Here is a 23,117-nt window from a genome sequence, read left to right on the forward strand (position 1 = left end):
GCCGGATCTCAGCTCACTGCAAGCTCCGCCTCCCAGGTTCACGCCATTCTCCTGCCTCACCCTCCCGAGTAGCTGGGACTACAGGTGCCCGCCACCTCGCCCGGCTAATTTTTTGTTTTTTTTAGTAGAGACGGGGTTTCACCATGTTAGCCAGCATGGTCTCGATCTCCTGACCTCGTGATCCGCCCGCCTCGGCCTCCCAAAGTGCTGGGATTACAGGCTTGAGCCACCGCGCCCGGCCCACATCTTCTTTCTATTCAACTGTAAAAGGCAAACTGATTTTTAAGATTCATCTTAATTAAACATGCATATGATATGACATCATTGTGCCAAAAAGTCAGTGGGTATCACAGCAGAAAGAAGAGATCAAGACACAGGTTTCTGATGCTCCTTTCCACTGTGTTGTTTTATTAAATGGGATACTGAATTAGAGGCAAAGAGCATTTGTACTAGGCATCCAATTTTACAGAAAGGCGGTCATATGATCTACCCTGGCTCTCAAAGGATCCATCTTGCCATTGTATACCTGGTTTTGCATGTGGCATCAGAGAGGGAGGAAATTCTGGATGCTGGCTTTAAGATAAGAGTAAGGCATCCAAACTTCTGTGAAACCAGCAGCCATCCCCTCTCAGTTCCCAACTTCACACTGAGCAGGAACAAAATAAATAAATGGAGACTAATGACACTTTGGTTTGGGAAATAATGCTTACATGCATAGGATGCATCCACTTAAGTCTTTTAAAAACCATTGTTCTAATGATTTTATTGCTCTGTAACAAAATGAATCAAACTGACATTGATTCCAAGGTGATTGTGAATTGAAGTTTAACCATATTAATGACTAATAGGATGCAAGTTTGAGTGCTAGCAGGCTTGAGTAGGAAGGCATCACAGTATATTGCATTCTTGTAAACATTAGTACAAGTACAGAGTAATAGAGATTCCCCTAGATGATGCTAATTGGGCCCCTAGTTCCTCTACTTTCAGAAGGATGAAGCATTAGGATTATTTTCCATTTTACATCTGCTAGGGTATAACATACTGCCCTAAAGAAGAATGGATTCCAATTTGGCTACATTTTTTCTAAGATGCTGTTGTTGATTCCCCTTCAAGTTCCTAGTTCCCGCAAAGTAGGTTCAACCTCCAAAGTGGAGTCCTATAGGACAGCATGAAGGAAAAATGCTGCCTCCAATAGAAAGGATGTAAAATGAAAGTGTAGACTTTTTGTTATAGTCTCTTCCCTAGGTCCATCGCCCTCAAGCTGGGATTTCATAACTCAAAGGGCTGTATAATCTTCAGTAAGTAAGAACTCTCTGCCCCACCTTTCCCCACTTCTCCTCCCCACTGTATCTATGTCTTGTGTCCTGCTCTGTTACCCAGGCCAGTACCTAGAACAACAGGAAGGATGGCTTGTCATCAGTCTTTAGGCAGGTCAGGTCTTTGGAGGTGATGCCATGTCAACATAGCCCTCACATCTAATGCACACCACCAGATGTACTCAGAGGACTGAAGAGAAAGAAAGAACAAGCTGGACACTCTGGATAGCACAATCACAAAGAGAGGGAGCCTGGGGAGCACTGGAATGCTGGGGGCTGGGAAGCAGGCCTTTCTGATGCTTTGCACAGAGATTGCTTGGGGCCTGAAATGTGATGACACTGACTGACCGGTACTGGTGACATAGGTCTGGAACCAGAATAATACTTGGCTACATGGATCTGAATCTTGCACTGGGCTACCCTGCAAACTGGAGCACACTCCAGTGTGTTAACTTACACCACACAGACAGGAAAGGAGTGGGATCCTGGGGGACAGCTGTGGTTTATAATCCTACTGCTGCTGCCAAGCATGGCATCTGGCTCTGCCTGCTGACTCTCTCAGCCTCGTCCCCATCTGGGGAGGCCTGGATATGGTGTGCAGTGGGCCCTCTGTTTTGTGGCTGTTACTCCACAGTCTCAGATACTTGATTCTTGTCTCGCTGTTTCCTGGGGGGCTGGGTCAGTGCGGCAGCTCCTCTGGGTTGACGCAGTGTGAGATGAGGCAGAGGCATCACAGCAGAGCTTGCCTACTGCAAACGGAGGAGGAGCCAGCAATCAGATGTTTTCTAGGACATCAAGGGGGATGAGGCCTTTCTTTTTTCCACTGAGGACTCTGATAAAGCCATCTTGCTCTTCTTCAGAACTCACGCAGATCTGAATGCCAAGGAAGAAAAAAAAAAGACTTTACTGTCAGCAAGAAAGAAGTTAGAACCTGCAGCTTGAATCCCTGCTGACTGAGATTGCAGGAGCAACAAACTGGAAAAGGGAGAGTAGTTTCAGGGTGGGAAATGAGCACAGTGAGAATTTGATATAAAATTAGGCAAAAACCTAGCTTTGGAATGAGGCCCAGGCATTCAATGTTTTCTGAAATTTAGCTTTATGAATGAGGATCAATAAAATGAGGATTAATAGTACTGTGACCCTCTGAAGAGTCACTGTGAGGACAGAATGAGATAAGAATGTTTGTCACGGAGCCTAGCATATGGCATGCAATGAGTGCTCAAGATATTATTTAAAGGACCAAAATAATAGCTATCATTCAGCAGACTCCCGTCATGTGCTCAGAATTTTATATGCGTCTCATATAACATCAGGAAGCCAAAGGGAACTATTTCACTCCTGGCCTCAAGCAAATAGATGCTAACAATTCCCATATTCCAAAGTAAGGCCACCTATGCTAGACTTTTAAAAAGGAGTTGATAAACATTCATTTGGATACTCTTGCCGCTCACCACCTATTGGCCACTGAAGGGCATAGAAGGGTGGATGTGCCAGATGAAAATTAGAAGAGGTTTATGAACAGAACTATTGTTGTGTTGTGAGTTTCTCCTGCCTCACCTTGTCTTAGGTTGGATTCCCTAGAAACAGTGCCTGACACAGGGATCCTTGTGCAAGTGGCTTATTGAGAGGGTGCTCTCGGCGGGTGGGAGGTGAAGGATGCAGGATGGGGGCAGGGGAAGGAGCCCAGCAACGAGAGGTTTTCAGCTGGAAAGCAGTCTAGCTTGGTTCCCCTGGGAGCTCTGGAGCATGAATTGCATCACAGAATTGTGTCACTTTGAAGCTAGGGTTTCAGACTTTTGGACCCTATGTCAGTCAGTCATTGGCCATTGGCTGGCCTGTAGCCTGAGGGGCATAACCTTCCAGGATAGAGGGTCCTGCTGTCTCAAAAGGCCCTCCCTGAGAAGGCAGCTGTGAGTTGTTGGTGGCCAACATAGCAACTGGGAGATGAGTGCACCCACCTGGTGAAAGGGATGTGAGCAAGGCTCCAACAGAAGCCACCACAGTGGGCTCTTCCATCATGTAGAAGAAGGGACTTGAATAGGACACTCAAAGAGCTTGATTTGTGACTCCTGGAGCTTGGGACATACAATGGACAGGTATCTGACTCATACTTCAGAAATCTACTGTGTGAGAAACTTGACTAGAAAGAGGCTCAGACAGTGAAGTGAAGAGGAGATAATCTGTAAGAGTAGAGGATGTGTTGACTGTTTCATGAAGACCAGATGTGGGCCACTGTGAGAGAAGTAGCTGATGGGTTATGTTAGGTCCCTTGACATGACTTCAAAAGGGATGGACTACTTGATTTTCAAAAGCTGAGATGTGTAGGTTTTTTTGTCATATGTTTGGTAACAAGTCTGTACTTTCTGCACATGTATCCCAGAACTTAGAGTATAAAATAAATAAATAAATACATGCCCAACATAGTACCAGGTGCCCTAGGTGATACAAAAGGAGCACAAAACATGGTTTTTGCCCTCAGAATAATAGGGTCTAATCAGAATGGAAAATTGTACCTCCATAAAAAAAAAAAAATGCTGACACCTGGCTGGGCACAGTGGCTCATGTCTCTAATCCCAGCACTTTGGGAGGCTGAGACGGGCGGATCACTTGAAGTCAGGAGTTCATGACCAGCCTGGCCCTGTCTCTACTGAAAATACAAAAATTAGCTGGGCGTGGTGGTGCATGCCTGTAATCCCAGCTACTCAGGAGGCCAAGGCAGGAGAATCGCTTGAACCTTGGAGGCAGAGTTGCAGTGAGCCGAGATCACGCCACTGTACTCCAGCCTGGGTGGCAAAGCTGAGACCTGCCATTGCCCATGCCAGTAATACTGAAGGGGGCAGGCTCCAGTGATGAGCAGGCAGTATGTCTTGAAAGAACACACAAAAATGCCTTGAGAGGAGGATTTACCTTTACAATTTGCCAAAGAGTGTGTTTTCTCACCTATTTCTATGTGTCAAAACTCAACAACCCTTAATATAAGTCCTACCAGTCAGCATCGATAAAAATATAAACACCTGCCCTTTGAGTAGGCTGGTTCTAGGTGAAACATGAACCATGAAAACATGTTGAATTTAAATACTGAAATTAAAAAATCAAACTTGAAAACAATTTATTGACATATACACACAAGGATGCTGTATTGTGGTGAAGTGGAAGAGTGAGAACACTGGGCAAGGAGTCAGAACATTGAAATTCTGGCCAGAGCTAAGAGCCTTACACCATTACTCCATGCCTTGGAACAAACAAAAACCGACTGACCCAAAAAATGTCTTTTGGGTCATTTTCAGAGAATTTCATCATCTCTGTGAAGAGTAAATTTCAGTTCTTGGAGCAAAAAAACCACCGAGATTCAAATGTGTGCCTGTATATAAGATAGACTTTTGCTTTTTTCTCTTCTCTTTCAAGGTTTTTATGTAGAAGGGAAACATTGCTTGATAGAAGCTGTAGAAGAGTTGTTCGGAAGTGTCTCTGAAATAGGAAGCCAAGAAGCACGATGGTTCATGCTTTGTTGAATGCACTGGCTTATTTTCAACCTTTCAGTTTGGCATCCCTAAAGTGCTTTGATTTTGGGAGACCTTTATAAGGATGAGAAATTTTGAAGATGATGAGTAGAAACGACTGAACACAGGCTTCAGTAGCTTTGACTCTATCCAGAAATGAGGGATCCAGAGTTTAAAATTCTGATGGTAAAATACATAACCTCTCAGCCTTGAGGATCTACCATTTTAGGAAACAATGGCAGAGCCTGAAACGTTTCCATTCATTTAGAGGCAGAATGGAAATATCTTCCCAGGAGATTAGTTATGGGTGGAAGAGTGGAAAGTGAGGACAGAGGAACTCTTTTGGTTTGCAGGGCCATAAATAGAGGGTGACCAACTAGTCTTGGTTTCCTCCAGACTTTCTTAATTTTAGCACTGAAAGTCCCAAGTCCTCCAAAACCCTTCAATTCCAAACTGTAATTGAACAGTTGATCTCCCCAGTAGAAATGTTTTACTCACCAGGTCCAGTTAGAGATATTTTTGTTGCCTAAGGATCCTTAGTTCCCTGCTTTTCTTATTTATTCACTCATTCAACAACTCTTTATTGAGTACCTACTACGTGTTAGATACCATTACAAATGCTGGGAACTAGTGCAATACAAGACAGACAGATCCCTGACAGAGCTTTCTGGGTACAGCTGTCCCAGCTGAAATTTATTGAGACATCAAAAACGTGGTAAGTGCAAGGGCTGTGGCTGTTTTGATGGCTGATTGTCCTGTGGGCAACATTTAGTAATCTGACTGACAACATAAAACATAATTTTTTTTTGCACAACCTAATGAATGAAGAAAAAAGTACTAATGGAAATACTTATGGAAACCTGATCTAGCCAATGGGGTAAGAAATACCTTCTTGAAAAAGTGACATTTAAAGAAAAAAGAAAAAGGTGTGGGAAGGAGGAAAACAAGACTAGAATAAGAACAAATTCCAGCATCAAGAGATTGTGACACTTTGAAGTAATGGAAAAAATTCAGTGGACCAGAACAGAGAGATGGAGGGAATAACGGGTGTAAGATGAAGCCACAAAATCTGTCAGAGCCTAAAGTGTGCAGGAAATGGAAGCCATGCTAAACTCTGCTAAGGCCTTTGGCTGACCTTCTGACCTATCTCATGGACTAGAATTGGGCCACAGGTAAACCAGAAATCATCACCAACAAGGAGAATGGGATCAATTCAGTCAGCATTGCCTGAGTCATTTAAGATATAGGTGGTCAACAGAACAAAACGCAGGGCTCTGCAGCATGGGAAAAGGGCAAACATGACTGTTGGTATTAACCACAAGGGTGTTAAAAAGTTTTAATTGGAGGAATGAGGTGGTCAGATTTATTTAAAACAATTATTTCTGTTTTCCTTTCCCCTCCTCTCTCTTCCCTTCCCTTTCCCTCTTCTCCTCTCCCCTCCCCTTGACTTTCCTCCTTTCCCTTCCTATCTTCATCTGTCCTCTTTCTTTTTTTTTCTCTTGCCACCCATTCTCTCTCCATCCTTCCTCCCTCTCTCTAACCTAAAGAGACTTCCTGAAAGCTGGACAAATTTTCTTCCCATAGTGATAAATCCTGACCTGACCAGTCAGCTTACTGACATGAGCATCGTGTATGCAGCAGTGGTAAGCTTGATGTCCCAACACCAAGGCAGGCACAGCATATACAGAGCAGAGGCACCCCACATACACAGCAATCCATCTCCAGCCAGCCTAGCACTAATACCTAACCATGTAGGCCAGGCTATGGCCAGCTCCTCAGCATCTCTCAGAAACATTGCTTTCCTAGTATGGGACACAGGCAATTTATGGTCTTCTGGATTTGAATGACTTACTCAATTTCTTCCCAATCTCATTCTCCAGAGCCTAGATGCTTTAATGGCTTGCAGGTCCTTGATTTGGAGTTAAATGTTAACATTCAGTGTTCAATATTTGACATTTTAGACTTCTGATCACGTATCCATGTTCTCTACTTTGGTTTTTGCATGGTGGAAACTGAGCTGGACTCAGACTAATTCACTCATCGTTTCAGCTGGGCAGCCTTAGTTCTGCATCAATCACTCACTGTTCTAGGATAACTAAAACCTTGAGGCAAGCACTGATGATTGGTACTTATGGTCATTTCTGTCGTTTTTCCACGAGGCAGAGTCCTGCCTTTCATTCTATTGCCCATCCCTATGCTATGTAACTTAGGTAAATTTAATTGATCCAAGTCCTGTTGTTATCCTCCTTGTTAGTGATTCTTAGTGGTTTACGTAGAACTTAGTTGTAGCCAATGAAGCAAGATGAAATATCTGCTAGGGAAGTTCTGGGAAAGGTCCCCCCACTCCCACCTATTAAAAGAGACGCCTTAGGAGGAAAATTTTTGTCTGGAAGGATTCCTGGAGTGGCTGCAGCCATCTGTGACCACTAGGGGGCGTAGTCACCATTTCAAGGATGGCTTAGCAGAAATGTGGAAGAATTTGGTTCTCTGATCAGGGGATCAAGCCACTGAATTATCAACCCAAGAACTGACCTCTATCAGACTCTTTATTATAGGAGTAAAATAGACCCTTCGAGGTTGAGTTTGAGTTTTGTAACTTGAGATGTTTATTCATTTGCTATTACTGTTGTAACAAATCACCACAAACTTAGAGAAGCCTAAACAACACCATTTATTTGTATCACAGTTCTGTAGGTCTAGTGGACTTGGCTAGTTTTCTCTGGTTTGGGTTTTATAAGGCCAAAATCAAGGAGTCAAAAGGGCTCTATTCCATTCTTTCTTTGCTTTTTCTCTAGGGGAGTATTTAATTTTAGGCTTATTTAGGTTGATGCTGAGTTCAGCTCCCTGTGGCTGGAGGACTGAGATGCCTGTTTCCAGCTTCTAGAGGCCACCCTCATCCTCTGGCTTGTGGTCCCCTTTCTCCATCTTCATATCCGATAATAGTAGGCTGAGTCTTTCTCGTACTTTATCTCTCTTTGACTTACACTTTTACTTCATTTCTCATCTGTCCTCTTCTGTTGCATCTCCCTGACGCTCTCCAGATACATTTCTCTGTTCTTAAGGGCTCAAGTGATTAGATTAGGCCGACCTAGGCAATCTAGGATATCTCCCCATCTCAGGGCCCATAACCTTCATCACATCTGCAAAGCCCCTTTGTGTAAAAGCTGGATTTGTTTCCTATTGCTGCTACAATAAATTACCCCAAATTTTGTGGCTTATAACAACACACATTTATTATCTTACAATTCTAGAGTTCAGAAGTCCTAAGAACAAGGTGCTGGCAGGGCTGCATTCTTTCTAGAAGCTCCAAGAGAGAATCTGTTTCCCTGTCTTTTCCAGCTCTAGAAGTCATCACCTATATTCCTTGGCTCATGGCTCCTTCCTTCACCTTCAAGGCCAGGAACATAGTATCTTCAAATCTCTCTCTCTCTGACCTCAGCTTCCATCATCACATCTCCTTATCTGACTCTAGCCCTCTTGTCTCCCTCTTCTAAGGAGCTCTGTGATTATAGCGGGCTCACCCTGTTAATCCAGATAATCTACTGGTCACAAAATCTTTGACTTAATCACATCTACAAAGTTCCTTTAGTCATGTAAAGTAACATATTCAAAGTTTTGGAGATTAGGACCTGGGCATCTTTGGGTTATCCTACCTACCACAGGATAAAAGGACCAAGACTATTACAATAAAACATTTTAAAAATTGCAGAAAATATGCACATATGTCTCAAAGTTATCCTTTCAGACATACTGAATGCAGTATGTTGAAGGAAGACTTGGCCTCAGTGTTATAAGGAGAAAATATCTTGAGGTAAAGAGATGATGCAATGAGATGCAAAGAAAACATGCTGTATAGCAAAGACATAGATTCATCCTAAATGCCCATCAATGGTAGACTGGATAAACAAAATATATGTACCCCAAATTTGGGGTACATATGGATAAACAAAATATATGTACCCCAAATTTGGGGTACATATACACCATGGAATACTAAGCAGCCATAAAACAACAAGATCATATTCTTTGCAGGGATGTGGATGGAGCTGGAGGCCATTATCCTTAGCAAACTAACACAGGAACAGAAAACCAAATACCGCATGTTCTCACTTGTAAGTTGGAGCTAAATGATGAGGACACATGGACACACATAGGGGAATAACACACACTGGGACCTTTTGGGGGGTGAAGGGTGGGAGGATGGAGGGGATCAGAAAAAATAACTGATGGGTGCTAGGCTTAATATCTAGGTGAGGAAATAATCTGTACAACAAATCCCCAGGACACAAGTTTACCTGTATTATAAACCTGCACTGTACCCCTGAACTTAAAAGTTAAAGAAAAGAAAAGAAAATATGCTGTAGAAGAAAGGGGCTGACTGAGAAGAAAAGTCTACAAAGAAATAAATACTAAATTAACATGTATTAGAAACAATGAAAGACTGAATTGAAACTTCAGAAAATCAAAGTGAAGTGAGAACTATCTTGAAACAGTCTCAGGAGGAATTAGAGAGAGATAAAGAAGTGTAAAATAATAAAGACATTCAAACTATAAAGGAAGTATGGTAAACTAGAAATGATCCAACCAAGGAATGATTAAGCTCCTGGAGAAAGAGGCATTGAGAGCAAAGGACAGATGATAAACTAGAGAAAATATTGGTCACATGTGGTACACCAGATATAAATATTCTTCAAAGGTAGAAAACTTTTTAAATAATGTAAGAAAATGAGCAAAGTACATAAACAGATTATTAGAAAAAATAAATGCCCTATATATATGAGATAAAATGTAAGCCTCTTTAACCATCCAGAAAATGCAGATTAGCATGAAATATTGTTAATCTATCATAATGTTCAATTCTTGCAAGCATGTGATGATCTGGATATGCTCATGAACAGCTGGCGTGAGCGTAAGTTGGCAAGACCTTTCTGAATGCAATTTGGCAGTATGCATCAAGAATTGTACAAGTCTTGATCTGTTTTCCTCTAAATTCTAAAGTATACCCTAAGAAAACAATCAGAGTTAGAGACAAATATTTAGCTTCAAAGATGTTCATTGCAGTTATCAATAACAGTTTAAAAAATAAAAACTCTGAATATCCAATAATAGGAGAAACTTAAACACATTCCTGTACATCTAGACTAAGGATTGGCAAACTTTTTCTAGAAAGGGCCAAATACTAAATATTGTAGGCTTTGCAGGCCATCTGGTCTCTATTGCAATGACTCAACTCAGCTGTTCAGTTGTAGCATGAAAGCAGCCGCAGACCATATATATAGGAATAAATTTAGCTATGTTCCAATAAAACTTTCTTAAAACCTGTGTTTTGGTAAACATTTAATGACTACATTTTTTAAACGTTAGGAAACTAAAGAGGATATGATATCAAAATGTGAATTAAAAGTTTGTCAAGAAATATGCCAAAGTATTTATGTTGGTAATAATTTATTTGTTGAATTGCTTATGGTCTCTATTTTATCTTTTATATCTCTTAAAAATATTTTCCCTCAAAATTTCTCCAAAATAAATGCCTTTTGGTTTTGTAATATAAAATTTTTTTTTCTGTTTTTTTTAAAGCTTTGATAGAACACAATACATGAAAATGGTTCTATAGGTGCAATAAAACTATGCATGAATTTAAAGATTTTTTTTTTCAGGAGGATATTTAATGTTCAATCAACTAGAGTAAAATAGACTAAATTCCACATAAATGTTCAATTTATGGACTTAATTAATTTTCCTAAGTATTTTAAAGTCCACTTTTTAGATCAGTATTTTTTGCTTTCTTTTTTAAAAATTTTATTTTATTTTATGTTCCAGGATATATGTGCAGGATGTGCAGGTTTGTTAGATAGGTAAACGTGTGCCATAGTGCTTTGCTGCACCTATCAACCCATCACCTAGGTATTAAGTCCATGTGCATTATTATTTTATCCTGATACTCTCCCTCTCACTACTCCATCACACCCCTGCCCCGACAGGCTCTAGTGTGTGTTGTTCCCTCCCTTTTTTCCATGTGTTCTCATTGTTCAGCTCCCATTTAGGACTGAGAATATGCAGTGTTTGGTTTTCTGTTCCTGCAATAGTTTGCTGAGGATAATGGCTTCCAGCTCCATCCGTGTCCCTGCAAAGGACATGATCTTGTTCCTTTTATGGCTGCATAGTATTCTGTGGTATATGTGTACCATATTTTCTTTATTCAGTCTTTCATTGATAGACATTTGGGTTGATTCCATGTCTTTGTTATTGCGAATAGTGCTGCAATGAACATATGCATGCATTTATCTTTATAATAAAGTGATTTATATTCCTTTGTGTATATATCCAGTAATAGGATTGCTGGGTCAAATGGTATTTCTGGTTCTAGGTTTCTGAGAAACTGCCACACTATCTTCCACAATGGTTGAACTAATTTACAGTCCCACCAACAGTGTAAAAGCATTTCTATTTCTCCACAGCCTCACCAGCATCTGTTGTCTTGACTTTTTAATAATCACCATTCTGACTGGAGTGAGATAGTATCTCTTGGTGGTTTTGATTTGCATTTCTCTAATGATTAGTGATGTTGAGCTTTTTTTCATATATTTGCTGGCCACATAAATATCTTCTTTTGAGAAGTGTCTGTTCATGTCCTTTGCCCACTTTTTACTGGGGTTGTTTGTTTGTTTTTTTTTTTTTTTGTAAATTTGTTTAAGTTCCTTGTAGATTTTGGATATTAGACGTTTGTCAGATGGGCAGATTGCAATAATTTTCTCCCATTCTGTAGGCTGTCTGTTCACTCTGATAGTTTCTTTTGCTTTGCAGAAGCTCTTCAGTTTAATTAGATTCCATTTGTCAATTTTTGCTTTTGTTGCAATTGCTTTTGATGTTTTCATCAGGAAATCTTTGCTTGTGCCTATGTCCTGAATGGTTGAGTTAATTTTTGTATAAGGTATAAGAAAGGGGTCCAGCTTCAATCTTCTGCATATGTCTAGCCCATTTCCACAGTACCACTTATTAAATAGGGACTCCTTTCCCCATTGCTTGTTTTTGTCAGGTTTGTCAAAGATTAGATGGTTGTAGATGTGTGGTCTTATTTCTGAGATCTCTATACTTTTCCATTGGCCTATGTGTCTGTTTTTGTACCAGTACCATGCTGTTTTGGTTATTTTAGCCTTGTAGTATAGTTTGAAGCCAGGTAGCAGGATGCCTCCAACTTTGTTCTTTTTGCTTAGGGTTGCCTTGTCTATACAGGCTCCTTTTGGGTTTCATACAAATTTTAAAGTAGTTTTTTTTTTTCTAATCCTGTGAAGAATGTCAATGGCCATACACCCTCCCAAGACTGAACTGGGAAGAAGTTGAATCCCTGAATAGACCAATCACAGGTTCTGAAATTGAGGCAGTAACAAATAGCCTACCAACCAAAAAAAGCCCAGGACCAGATGGATTTACAGCTGAATTCTACCAGAGGTACAAAGAGGAGCTGGTACCATTTCTTCTGAAACTATTCCACACAATTGAAAAGGAGGGACCCCGCCCTAATTCATTTTATGAGGCCAGCATCATCCTGATACTAAAACCTGGCAGAGATACAACAAAAAAAGAAAATTTCAGGCCAATATCCCTGATGAATATTGATGCAAAAATCCTTGATAAACTACCGGCAAACTGAATCCAGCAGCACATCAAAAAGCTGATTCACCATGATCAAGTTGGCTTCATTCTCGGGATGCAAGTCTGGTTCAATACATGTAATTCACACATAAACAGAACTAAAGACAAAAACCACATGATTATCTCAATAGATGCAGAAAAGGCCTCCAATAAAATTCAATGTCCATTCATTTTAGAAACTCTCAATAAACTAGGTATAGAAGGAACATACCTCAGAAGAATAAGAGCCATTTATTGCAAACCCACAGCCAATATTATACTGAATGGGCAAAAGCTGGAAGCATTCTCCTTGAAAACTGGCACAACAAGTATGCCCCCTCTCACTACTCCTATTCAACATAGTATTGGAAATTCTGGCCAGGGCAATTAGGCAAGAGAAAGAAATAACAGGTGTTCAGATAGGAAGAGAGGAAGTCAAACTGTCTTGTTTGCAGATGTCATCATCCTATATCGAGTAAACTCCATCATCTCAGCCCAAGCTTCTTAAGCTGATTCACAGCTTTGGCAAAGTCTCAGGATACAAAATCAATGTTCAATAATCACAAGCATTACTATATACCAACAACAGACAAGCAAAGAGCCACATCATGAATGAACTCCCATTCACAATTAGTACAAAGAGACTAAAATACCTAGAATACAGCTAACAAGGGGAGTGAAGGACCTTTTCAAGGAGAACTACAGAACACTGCTCAAGGAAATAAGAGAGGACACAAACAAATGGAAAAGCATTCCATGCTCATGGATAGAAAAAAAGTATCGTGAAAATGGCCATCCTGCTCAAAGCAATTTATAGATTCAATGTGATTCCCATTAAAGAAATGTTTTTATAGTATTTTAATGTTGATTTAATAAGGATACATTTTAAAATTTAAAAATGAAGAGGCCAGGTGAAGTGGCTTATGCCTGTAATCCTAGTACTTTGGGAGACTGGGGATCACATGAGTCTAGGACTTCGAGACCAGCCTTAGCAACATGTCAAAACCCCATCACTACATTAAATACAAAAATTATCTGGGCATGGTGGTGCACACCTGTGGTCCCAGCTGACTGGGAGGCTTAGGTGGGAGGATTACCTGAGCCTAGGGAGTGAGACCCTGCCTCACAAAAAGAAGACGAAGAAGGAGGAGGAGGAGGAAGAGGAGGAGGAGGAGGAGGAGGAGGAGGAGGAGGAAATAGAAAATGTACTTGTGTCAATGCAAACTCTGTGTTCATAACAAATGAATAACTTAACTGTATTTGGAAGCAAGAGCTCTGCAAAAAAAAAAAAAAAATGCAATAATTATGAGGCAGATTAACCACAGAGGTAGAAAATGTGATTTAATCAAAGATGTGCATTGCATTTATCTTTAGAATCAAATTTCTTTTATTTTTTTTGTTAATGACCATTTGTCTCTTTATGTTTGTAGGGTTATAAATACCATGTTGGCTATTTTCTGGTGCTTACTGGGTAAGTGTACGTGGCATTAACCACTGCAGATTAATTCCTCATTTAGGCTTTACTCGTTAGGGATCATGGTAGCCAGCAAAATGACTTCTGCTATGCATCTGTGGTGGCCAGGCACTGTGCTAAGGCTTTACCTAGGTGAGCACATTTAACCCTCACATCAAATTCAAGAGGGAGATGCTATGTGCTGATGAGAAGGTTGACATTCAAAGGCTACTTTGTCAAAATCACACAGGATATAGATCCATTTCTTTATGACACTAGTATCTGTGCTCTTTCTATTACATACTCCCTGCAATTAACAAACATATTTTGAAATCTTCTACCTAAAATAACTTAGGACACTAAAGTGAAGACAAATTTTGAAGTTTGTTTCTAAACTGGATTTTTAAAAGACATTTTTTTCTTTGAAATGACTGATGTATTTAAAAAATTGGTACTATGTTTATTACCTGAGTGGTGAAATAATCTGTATACCAAACCCCCGTGACATGCAATTTACCTATATAAGAAACCTGCACATGTTGTACCCCTGAACCTAAAATAAAAGAAGACAATAATTATGAGCAGATCCATTTGGTTCCAGGTTCAGGCTGAAATGCTCTGTTGCATTTTGAACATGTCTAGCTGAAGAGGCTGAATTGTTTGCCTTACCTCCTCCACACCCCAACCCCTAACAGATTCAGTTTAACCATGAGGGCAGAGAACGCAGGTATGAGGCCCATTTCCAGAAAAAAAATTGTGAAGAATATGCCAAGGAATTGGTGGGAGTCACTGAACAGATGTTCTGCTTGTAGCAATTGATCAACTTGAGCAAATTTTAATTTGCCTTTTGGTTTCACTGATTGTATTTTAATAGCATAAAAACAATGTTTGACCTCAAATGGGAAAGCATAAGATTATTCTGAAAAAAAAATGCTAGCAAGATTATTGAACAACACTTTGCCAATAAAGATGAACATTCTTCCCAAATTTATTTTATTCAAAAGACTTCCCAAATTTTTGAATCAGGAAGGATACAGTTGGGTAAACTTGGGGAAGGTTGAAGTGTTGGCATGGAATCAAGCTGGGAAAAGTGCCCATTTGCTTTGTGAGTTGTGTATCGCATCAGAGATGGGGTGTCAGTCGGATGAGGATGCCTTTGCCTGGAATCAAGAATGACTCAATAGGGAGCCCACATGAGCAAGAACTTGTTTTCAAGGAGTCCTTTGGTCCCAAGACAGCTGCCTTTATGACACTCGCCATCCTTAGGAACGAAGCTGCTCTTTACTGTTCAGAGTGATTTCCACGTTGTTCAGGGCACATGGCTAGTGGAAAGCCTTGACTTGGAGTTTGCAGACCTGTGTTTATGTTCCAGCCTGGACACTCACTAGGTTTTTGCCCCTTAAGCAAGGCACATAACCTCTCTGAGTGTTTGTTTTCTCATTTATAAAATAGAAATAATGAATCCATAAAATTCACACGTATGTGTATAAACTTTATTTATACAATGTGTCTGTATGACATTAAATAATGACTAATAATTACGATTCTTATAAGAATTATTATTGTGACAATGTTTAAGACAGTATTAATTTGTTCTTTCCTTTTCTGTGAGCCAGGGACTAGAGATAAAAGGTTCTTTTTCAAAAAGCAGACCCCAAAACAGGTCATCACATCCAAAAAGGAATAGTCATGTGGGGTTCGCATATACTTTTATGGGAGACAGAGTGGTCAGTGCAGTTCTTCCAGGGGTAAGGGTAGTAGGTTTCCAGGGGTATTGTCATTATGGGGAATCTTCGGATGCCACTGCTCTTCATAGGCAGATGCTGGCTTCTGCTGTTACCTCTTTGGGGAGTGTGCAGGCAAGTGATAGGTTGGCAAATAACAGCCCCAGGGGGAACAGACAACTTTCGGCAGAAAATGAAGGATCAAGTGCTCTTAAGTGAGGTATATTTCATGTCAGCACATTGATGACTTTTGATCTATTTAAACACATATTCTGTCTACAAGCAACCGGGTAAAAGAGAGCTTATGCAATTTACAAAATGCAATGTGTCCTAAGTGTCATATAAGCAATTTTTATAAAAGGGAAGGATGTCAATTTCAAGTCAAACTGTAAAACCAGGGTGAAACCATAGAGTCCAGTGACCCAATTTCCTAAGGATATTAAAGATTTTAACAACCAAAAATCGTTAGATGGCATTACACCTCTTGAGGTTGTTGCATCTATACAAGCAGCAGCAGATAATGCAATTCGATATAGCAATTGTTGGATATGGTGATGTGTGTGTTGTGTGTGTGCATTTGTGTACACATGTGCAAAGTTGAGGCCCAGGAAAATCACAGCAACACTGTGCACCTTTATGTTATCAGATTCAAAAGACAAGATTGAGTATTTTAAATTGTGCTACTGTTTAAATTTTATTTTTGTAAATATATACCATGAAAGTAATCTAAATGGAAGAGAAAAAAGCTGTAAAATTTTATACTACTATTGTATCATTAATATTTATTTGTTCATGGTTTAGGAAGCCATCATTTAAGATGGTGACACAATATCTGAAGATATTTGCCCTCTCTCCTAGGTCCCTCCTCACTTCTCCAAAGACAGAAGATCTGATTGTATCACAGGTGCCGGGGGTTTCTCACTGTCTCTTAAAGCTTCCTTCTCTCTTGTTCCTTCTGGGAAGGAATTGGGCCATCTTACGCCAGTTTTGCCACAGTCCTTTCTGCTCCTTTTCTCCCATGGGGCATCTGGTACCATTAGATCCTCAGATTCAGACCAGCCCATGGCGGTGGTGGTAAGGTGGGTGGGCTGTGGTGAGGCCTCTTAGGTCTCTAGATCACATCTGGTACTCTGTCTGGTTTACTATGGTTCCATGAATGAAAACAGGGCTTCAGGCCCCATCTGCATCTCTCCCTTTGTGTTTACCTTGGGAGAACAGTGACTGGGATCTGGGTTCGGATTCCACTATTCCAATTCCATAATATTATCATAACACCATCACAATTGCTTAGGTTCCTAACATTGTCCATTAATGAAAATATTGTCATTGAATTAATCATGTCCGTTGTCTGTGCAATTGTTCCTAATTGTCACCATCATGAACATCACTCTGATGACTGTCGTTTTGCATAAAGTCTCTCCCTGTTTACTTTAGGTTATTTTCTTGGATACATTATAGAAAATGGAATTACTGTATTCATGAAGTTGAGCAATTTCATGGCTCTAAGCACATGGTACCAAATCAGTATCCAAATGAGTGGACTAATGTCCCCTAGCATTTATGAAAGTGCCAGTTTCAATGACTCCATCCCCACCTTTGTTAAAATATATAGGGAAAGTAATACTCAGAATTATCGGTCTCTTGTTTTCAATGATTTTCACTTACTTGAATATAAAGGGAGGGTGAGTTATATTTTTTTTAAAAAAGCTGTACTCCAGGGTATCATTTTTCTTTAGATTTTTCTTTTAAAGATTCTTTTGAATAGCCATAAAGAAAAGGTAAATCAGCTGGGCATGAGTGGCTCACACCTGTAATTCCAGCACTTTGGGAGGCCAAGTAGGGTGGATCACCTAAGGTCTGGAATTCAAGACCAGCCTGACCAACATGGAGAAACCCCCGTCTCTACTAAAAATAGAAAAAACATTAGCAAGGTGCGGTAGCTCATGCCTGTAATCCCAGCTACTCTGGAGGCTGAGGCAGGAGAATGCCTTGAACCCGGGAGGTGGAGGTCGCTGTGAGCCGAGATGGCGCCATTGCACTCCAGCCTGGGCAACAAGCGTGAAACTCCATCTCAAAAAAAAAAAAAAAAAAAAAAAAAAAAAAAGAAAAGAAAAAAAAAAAAAAGAAAAGGTAAATTATTATTCTTTGAGGATATATTTGTTAGTTTGAAAATGGTAAAGTCAGTTAAAGCTCCATGTGGAATATACAATGGCTGATTAAGTGGGGCAAAACAATTTTTAAAACGACAAATCAGCTATAATTTCAAGGTAATGACTAATTTTCTTGTGTGACTGAGAAACTGTCTTCGAGGCAATCCTAAAAAAGACATTCAAGATGTGTTTTCCGCAACTCTATTGAACAGAGATGTATGAAAATTATCAATGCCTGTTTCATTTTGAACTACCTTGGAGGGCGAGCCTTATCAATTTCAACTTCAGGCATTTATTACCTTGGGAAATAACAAAATTCTTATACCAAGAATGCAGAAAGAAACAGAGGAAAGATTTTGACTTCCGAAGTTGAAAAGTAAAGTCCCCTGTGAGACTTTATTGGGAGAGAAAATAAATTTTTAATTCTCCAAATCCTCCACTAATATATCAAGAACAAACCAGGCTGGAGTGCAGTGGTGCGATCTCAGATCACTGCAGCCTCCACCTCCCTGGTTCAAGCGATTCTCCTGCCTGAGCCTCCTAAGTAGCTGGGATGACAGACGTGTGCTACCATGCCCAGTTAACTTTTGTATTTTTAGTAGAGACGGGTTTTCACCATGTTGGCCAGGATGGTCTCCATCCCTTGACCTCATGATGGACCTTCCTCGGCCTCCCAAAGTGCTGGGATTACAGGCGTGAGCCACTGAGCCCGGCCATAAGTCTGAGCATTTTATTTCACTCTGTAGTGAGGACACAGGATATGACCTGAGGGGAGCTGCAGTCAGAAAAGAAGGGAGGGCAGGAAGGCCTCTCTCTGCTGGAAGACAAGGAGAGGAAGAGTAGGCCAGAGAGTTAAGGTGTGAGAATGCTGTTTGTCTCTATCAACATTCCAGCCGTGAGATGGTGGAGCTTAAAGACATAAAAATGTAGGGGTTCACATTTTACTTCTCAGGAAAATTGACAGCATCAAAGAGAACTCTACATTCAACTTGGCCCTGGAGCAAGACGGTGACAGGCACCCCTAGATTATACGTACAGAGACGTTCATTTATGAGCCTGAGATAGTATCTGGTTATCTAAGTTTAGTCTATTGTCGTTTGCAGTGATATGAAGCTGTTATGGGCTTCAGTGAACAGGTGGAGGCTTGGAGTCCAGATAAGAAAGCCCAAGAGGTTCCTATCAGCAACAACTAATGACAAAGTATTCATTAGAGAGCATTGAAAAATTAACCACACCATTGGTGGACACTAACTCAGAGCCTGAATGAGAGAAGCTGCCCACATCAGAGACCAGTGGTCCTCAGAGAAGAGCATGGGGGACGAGATGTCCTCACCTGCTGCTATGATGTTTCCTTTATGAACAGGTATCACCAAGTGAGATTCCTAAAATTTTAGTTCGCATGTTTTGCTCCTACAACACTGATATCATTGGAGTAAGTATATCCTTTCTCAAAGTACATACTTTGAATGTGACCCCACTCATTCAGATTTATACATATTATTATGTTTATTAAAATGACACCCTATTTGGCTCATATCTGGAATGTGTTTGTGTGATTTACTCACCTGATTCTCTTTCAGTGTTATCTGCCCCTGTTCCTTACACCCAATGAAGGTTCTAACACATCTAAAAATCTTCTCATTTTGTTGTAGTCTCTGAACAAAGTTGGCAGGAAAGAAGCCAATTCTGTCTTGAATTTTCCCCTGAAAGGAAAAAGGAGGCATGCATCCACAATTGTAGCATGTATTGTAATTATAGTTATCAACTGATTTTCTCTTTTTTTTTTTCTAAAGAAAGAGGAACACTTACTTTCCACCAGTCTTCATTGGAATCCTCTAAAAGAGTAATTATGTCTCCTGGCCTAAAATGAAGAATGAATGAGTTGGGTAAAGGTAAAAAAAAGAAAAATAAGATACTTTAAAGTCAGGAGTAATCATTTCTCATTTACACAAATAGTCTTAAAAGAAATAGAAGTAAAGTAAATATAACTTTTATAAGTTCTTCCTACCCAAGAAAATAGCTTTATTACACATTGAAGGCAAACATGATTTTATGCTGTATTTTAAAAATAACCCTTTTTTTTTTTTTTTTTTTTTTGGATAGAGTCTTGCTCTGTTGCCAGGCTGGAGTGCAGTGGCGCGATCTCAGCTCACAGCAACCTCTGACTCGCTGGTTCAGCCATTCTCCTGCTTCAGCCTCCCGAGTACCTGGGATTACAGGCACCCACTGCCATGCCCAGCTAGGTTTTGTATTTTTAGTAGAGAGGTGGTTTCACCATGTTGACCAGGATGGTCTCAATCCCCTGACCTTGTAATCCATCTGCCTCGGCTTCCCAAAGGGTTGGGATTACAGGCATGAGTCATCGTGCCTGGCCAAAAATAACTGTTACCTATAGTTTGATACATAAATGATCATAAAGCTCCAAAATTTAGAAGTTGATACATTTCAAGATACAAATCTCCCTTCTTCTCAGCCCCATGATCTACCTCCCATTCCCTGTGTGTCCTTCTAGACTCCTTCCCACGCACCTACATTTATAAATAGATGTGTACATGTAGAATTGGTCATTATCTTTATCATTATCTATACCTTCCCAATACCTTCTCAAAACCTAGCACACTTTTGCTTAGCTCCATTTTTCCCGCCTGCCACCTTTTATGCTGGTGTAATTGGAGTTTTGTACTAGATTTGTGTATGTGTGCATGTGGGTGTGTGTGTCTAGATCATTCATCAATAATTACTTGGGTTTGGCTGAAGACTAATGTGTTTTTGTTGTTATTGTTTCTATTCAACACAGCTGTAACAATCGGAAGACTGCTATTTTTCACACTGGGAAAATTTTCTCTACTATTTCTTTCATGTTTTTCTCCCATTTATGATGTTCTCTCTTCTTTCCTTCTGGAAGTTCTAGTCAACACATGCTGGACCTTCTGAATCCATCCTCACATATTTTGTCTTTCTTACACACCTACAGTCTTATTTTCCTCTATGTTCTTAAATTTTTTTCTCAATTATATTTTCCTGATCATTTATTTTGTATTTGGGCTTTTCTATTATTTATTATAATACTGAGAATTGTTTCAGAAAAAGTTTTCAGAAAATATTTTTAGAAAAAAATAGTTTCTAAGGGTTCTTTATTATTTCTGAAAGTTTTCTTTTTTTCTAATTTCTCATTATTTCCTTATTCTTTTCTGAAAGAGTTCTGAAAGTGGCTTTCCATCATGGATGCAATGTTATAATGGATTGTACAGAGATTATTATATTTTCAAAACAATATTTCTTTTTTTTTGAGATGCAGTCTTGCTCTGTTGCCCAGGCTGGAGCGCAGTGGCACAATCTCAGCTCACTGCAAACTCTGCCTCCTGGGTTCATGCCATTCTCCTGCCTCAACCTCCCGAGTAGCTGGGAGTACAGGCGCCTGCCATCACGTCCGGCTAATTTTTGTATTTTTAGTAGAGACAGGGTTTCACCTTGTTAGCCAGGATGGTCTTGATCTCCTGACCTCGTGATCCACCCACCTCGGCCTCCCAAAGTGCTGGGATTACAGGCATGAGCCACCATGCCCAGCTTCTTTCTTTTACTGAACATTTGTTTCCTCTGAATTTAGTTGGCCTATCCTTTATCTTATTACTTCTTTTTCATATCAAGTATTTTTTCTAAAATCTAATGTTTCTTGGTCGTCTCTTTTTATGAAAGACTGAAAATGGAGGTAGGTGGATGTGGACAGGCTTCTCCACTATTCGATATCTGTGATCTGCCATGGGTCTCTCTCTCAAGTGCAAGGGCTATTTACAGGCTCTGTTTAAAGGAGCAGCGTGTGCCAATTGGTGCATCTCCCTTTTACATACTTGAATGTATAGCAGGTAAGCAGTATGGTGCCGCCTCCTCCTCCTGTCCTAATAGCTATAGCAAGGAGGATTTTCTTACCCTTGGGGAGAGAATAGGTCAGTTTATTTTTCTCCTAAGTAGAGCTGCCTTTTCCTTTTTCCCATGCCCTCTAGAAGGTCTGAAGGTCCAGAGTTATCTCAACACAGTTCTTTCCCAGGCTTCTGTGCTCACATTAGAGCCCTCCTTAGGCGTGGGTTCTTTTCCTTTAGAGTACAGGTGTTGGCTTAATTCTGGAGTCCAACATCATTGCTGCCAATTGTTCATTATAAGTAGTAATGTGGTGCTATGAATACAGTTGAGACTGTGTCAGTTATGTATTGTCACAGTAACGCTGTGTGATAAACAGCCACAAAATCCCCATGGTTCCCTCACAGGCCTGGGTGTTCGCTTTTGCTGAGGCGACTGGGGTGATTTTGCCCTAGTCCACATTTCCCATTCCTTGGAAGGTCAGTTTCATAGCAATGGTCAAGGTTCAGGAGCAGCGCATGGAGACATGCAAAGCACATGAAGTCTCTAAGGCTTAGATCCAGAACTGACACATTGTCACTTTGCTTCATTTCATTGGCCAAAGCAAGTCTCAAGGCCAGTTCAGACTCAAGGGATAGGGTAACAGGCTCCACCTCTGTTTTGAGAGGAACTGCAAAGTCCCATGACACGGGCATGAATATAGGGAGGGATGAATAATTAGGGCCATTAATGCAATCAATCCACTGCAGACTCTTCACACTCTTCAGTGAAGTCCGGAGCATTCTGTGTCTCTTTAAATGTGCTCCCCCTTCTATAGCTGTTTTGTCCTGAGTATTCTTTGGTCTCTGGTCATCTTCATTGTTCACAACTCAACTGCATTTGCTGTAGTCTGCGAGGAAATTCCCAAGATTTCTGGTTCTCTCTTAGCATGCATTCTTGTTTTCTAGTACTGTTACAGATGTGTTAAAAAAAAATATTTTCTGACACGTTTAGGAATTGGAGCAAAAGTAGATTTGCGTATTCATTTTGCTATTCTGATTCAATCTCCTTCGCTGTCATTTTCAATTCTCAGTTAATATCTATCTTCATCAGGGATTCCAAATATAACAGGCTTGTCACCCCTGGAGCATTAAGCACAACTGGCATTTTGGTATTTCAACAGTCATAGTTTCATGCTGATGCCACAGAAAGTGAGATGGCTGAAAATCACTCTTTCTCAGGTCAGGGATTTAATTAAGCGGCAAGTATGAAAGTCAATGTAGAAAAATCTTCTAAGCCCCAGCAGATTTTATTTAAACTAGTAACCTAAGAAACCACGAGTTAGTATCAAATACAATGACTGTGCTGCTGCTCTGGCAGAAGCTGTAAATAGGGAATAAAGTTGGGGGAGGTACCTTTCCCTAAGAGTGAAAGAGGGAGACTGGGAGGTACCTTTCCCTAAGGGTGAAAGAGGATGCTGCCTGAATCCGACCTCTATTTTATAGTCT

The 23,117-nt window shown here is 40.3% G+C and overlaps 1 protein-coding gene across 1 annotated transcript in view; it reads right to left on the bottom strand.

Annotated features, from left to right (window-relative positions):
• Window positions 1-378: 378 nt before the first annotated feature.
• Window positions 379-23,117, bottom strand: part of STAC (SH3 and cysteine rich domain) — a 170,382-nt gene continuing 147,643 nt past the window's right edge. The window contains exons 9-11 of the mRNA XM_050776672.1: window positions 19,585-19,636; window positions 19,341-19,478; window positions 379-2,189 (exon numbers count right to left, since the gene is read on the bottom strand). Coding sequence (XP_050632629.1) covers window positions 2,091-2,189; window positions 19,341-19,478; window positions 19,585-19,636 — 289 coding nt within the window. The 3' untranslated portion in view covers window positions 379-2,090. The remainder of the gene's footprint in view (window positions 2,190-19,340; window positions 19,479-19,584; window positions 19,637-23,117) is intronic.

This window comes from Macaca thibetana, chromosome 2 (assembly GCF_024542745.1).
Source record: "Macaca thibetana thibetana isolate TM-01 chromosome 2, ASM2454274v1, whole genome shotgun sequence".
NCBI classification, from domain to species: domain Eukaryota; kingdom Metazoa; phylum Chordata; class Mammalia; order Primates; family Cercopithecidae; genus Macaca; species Macaca thibetana.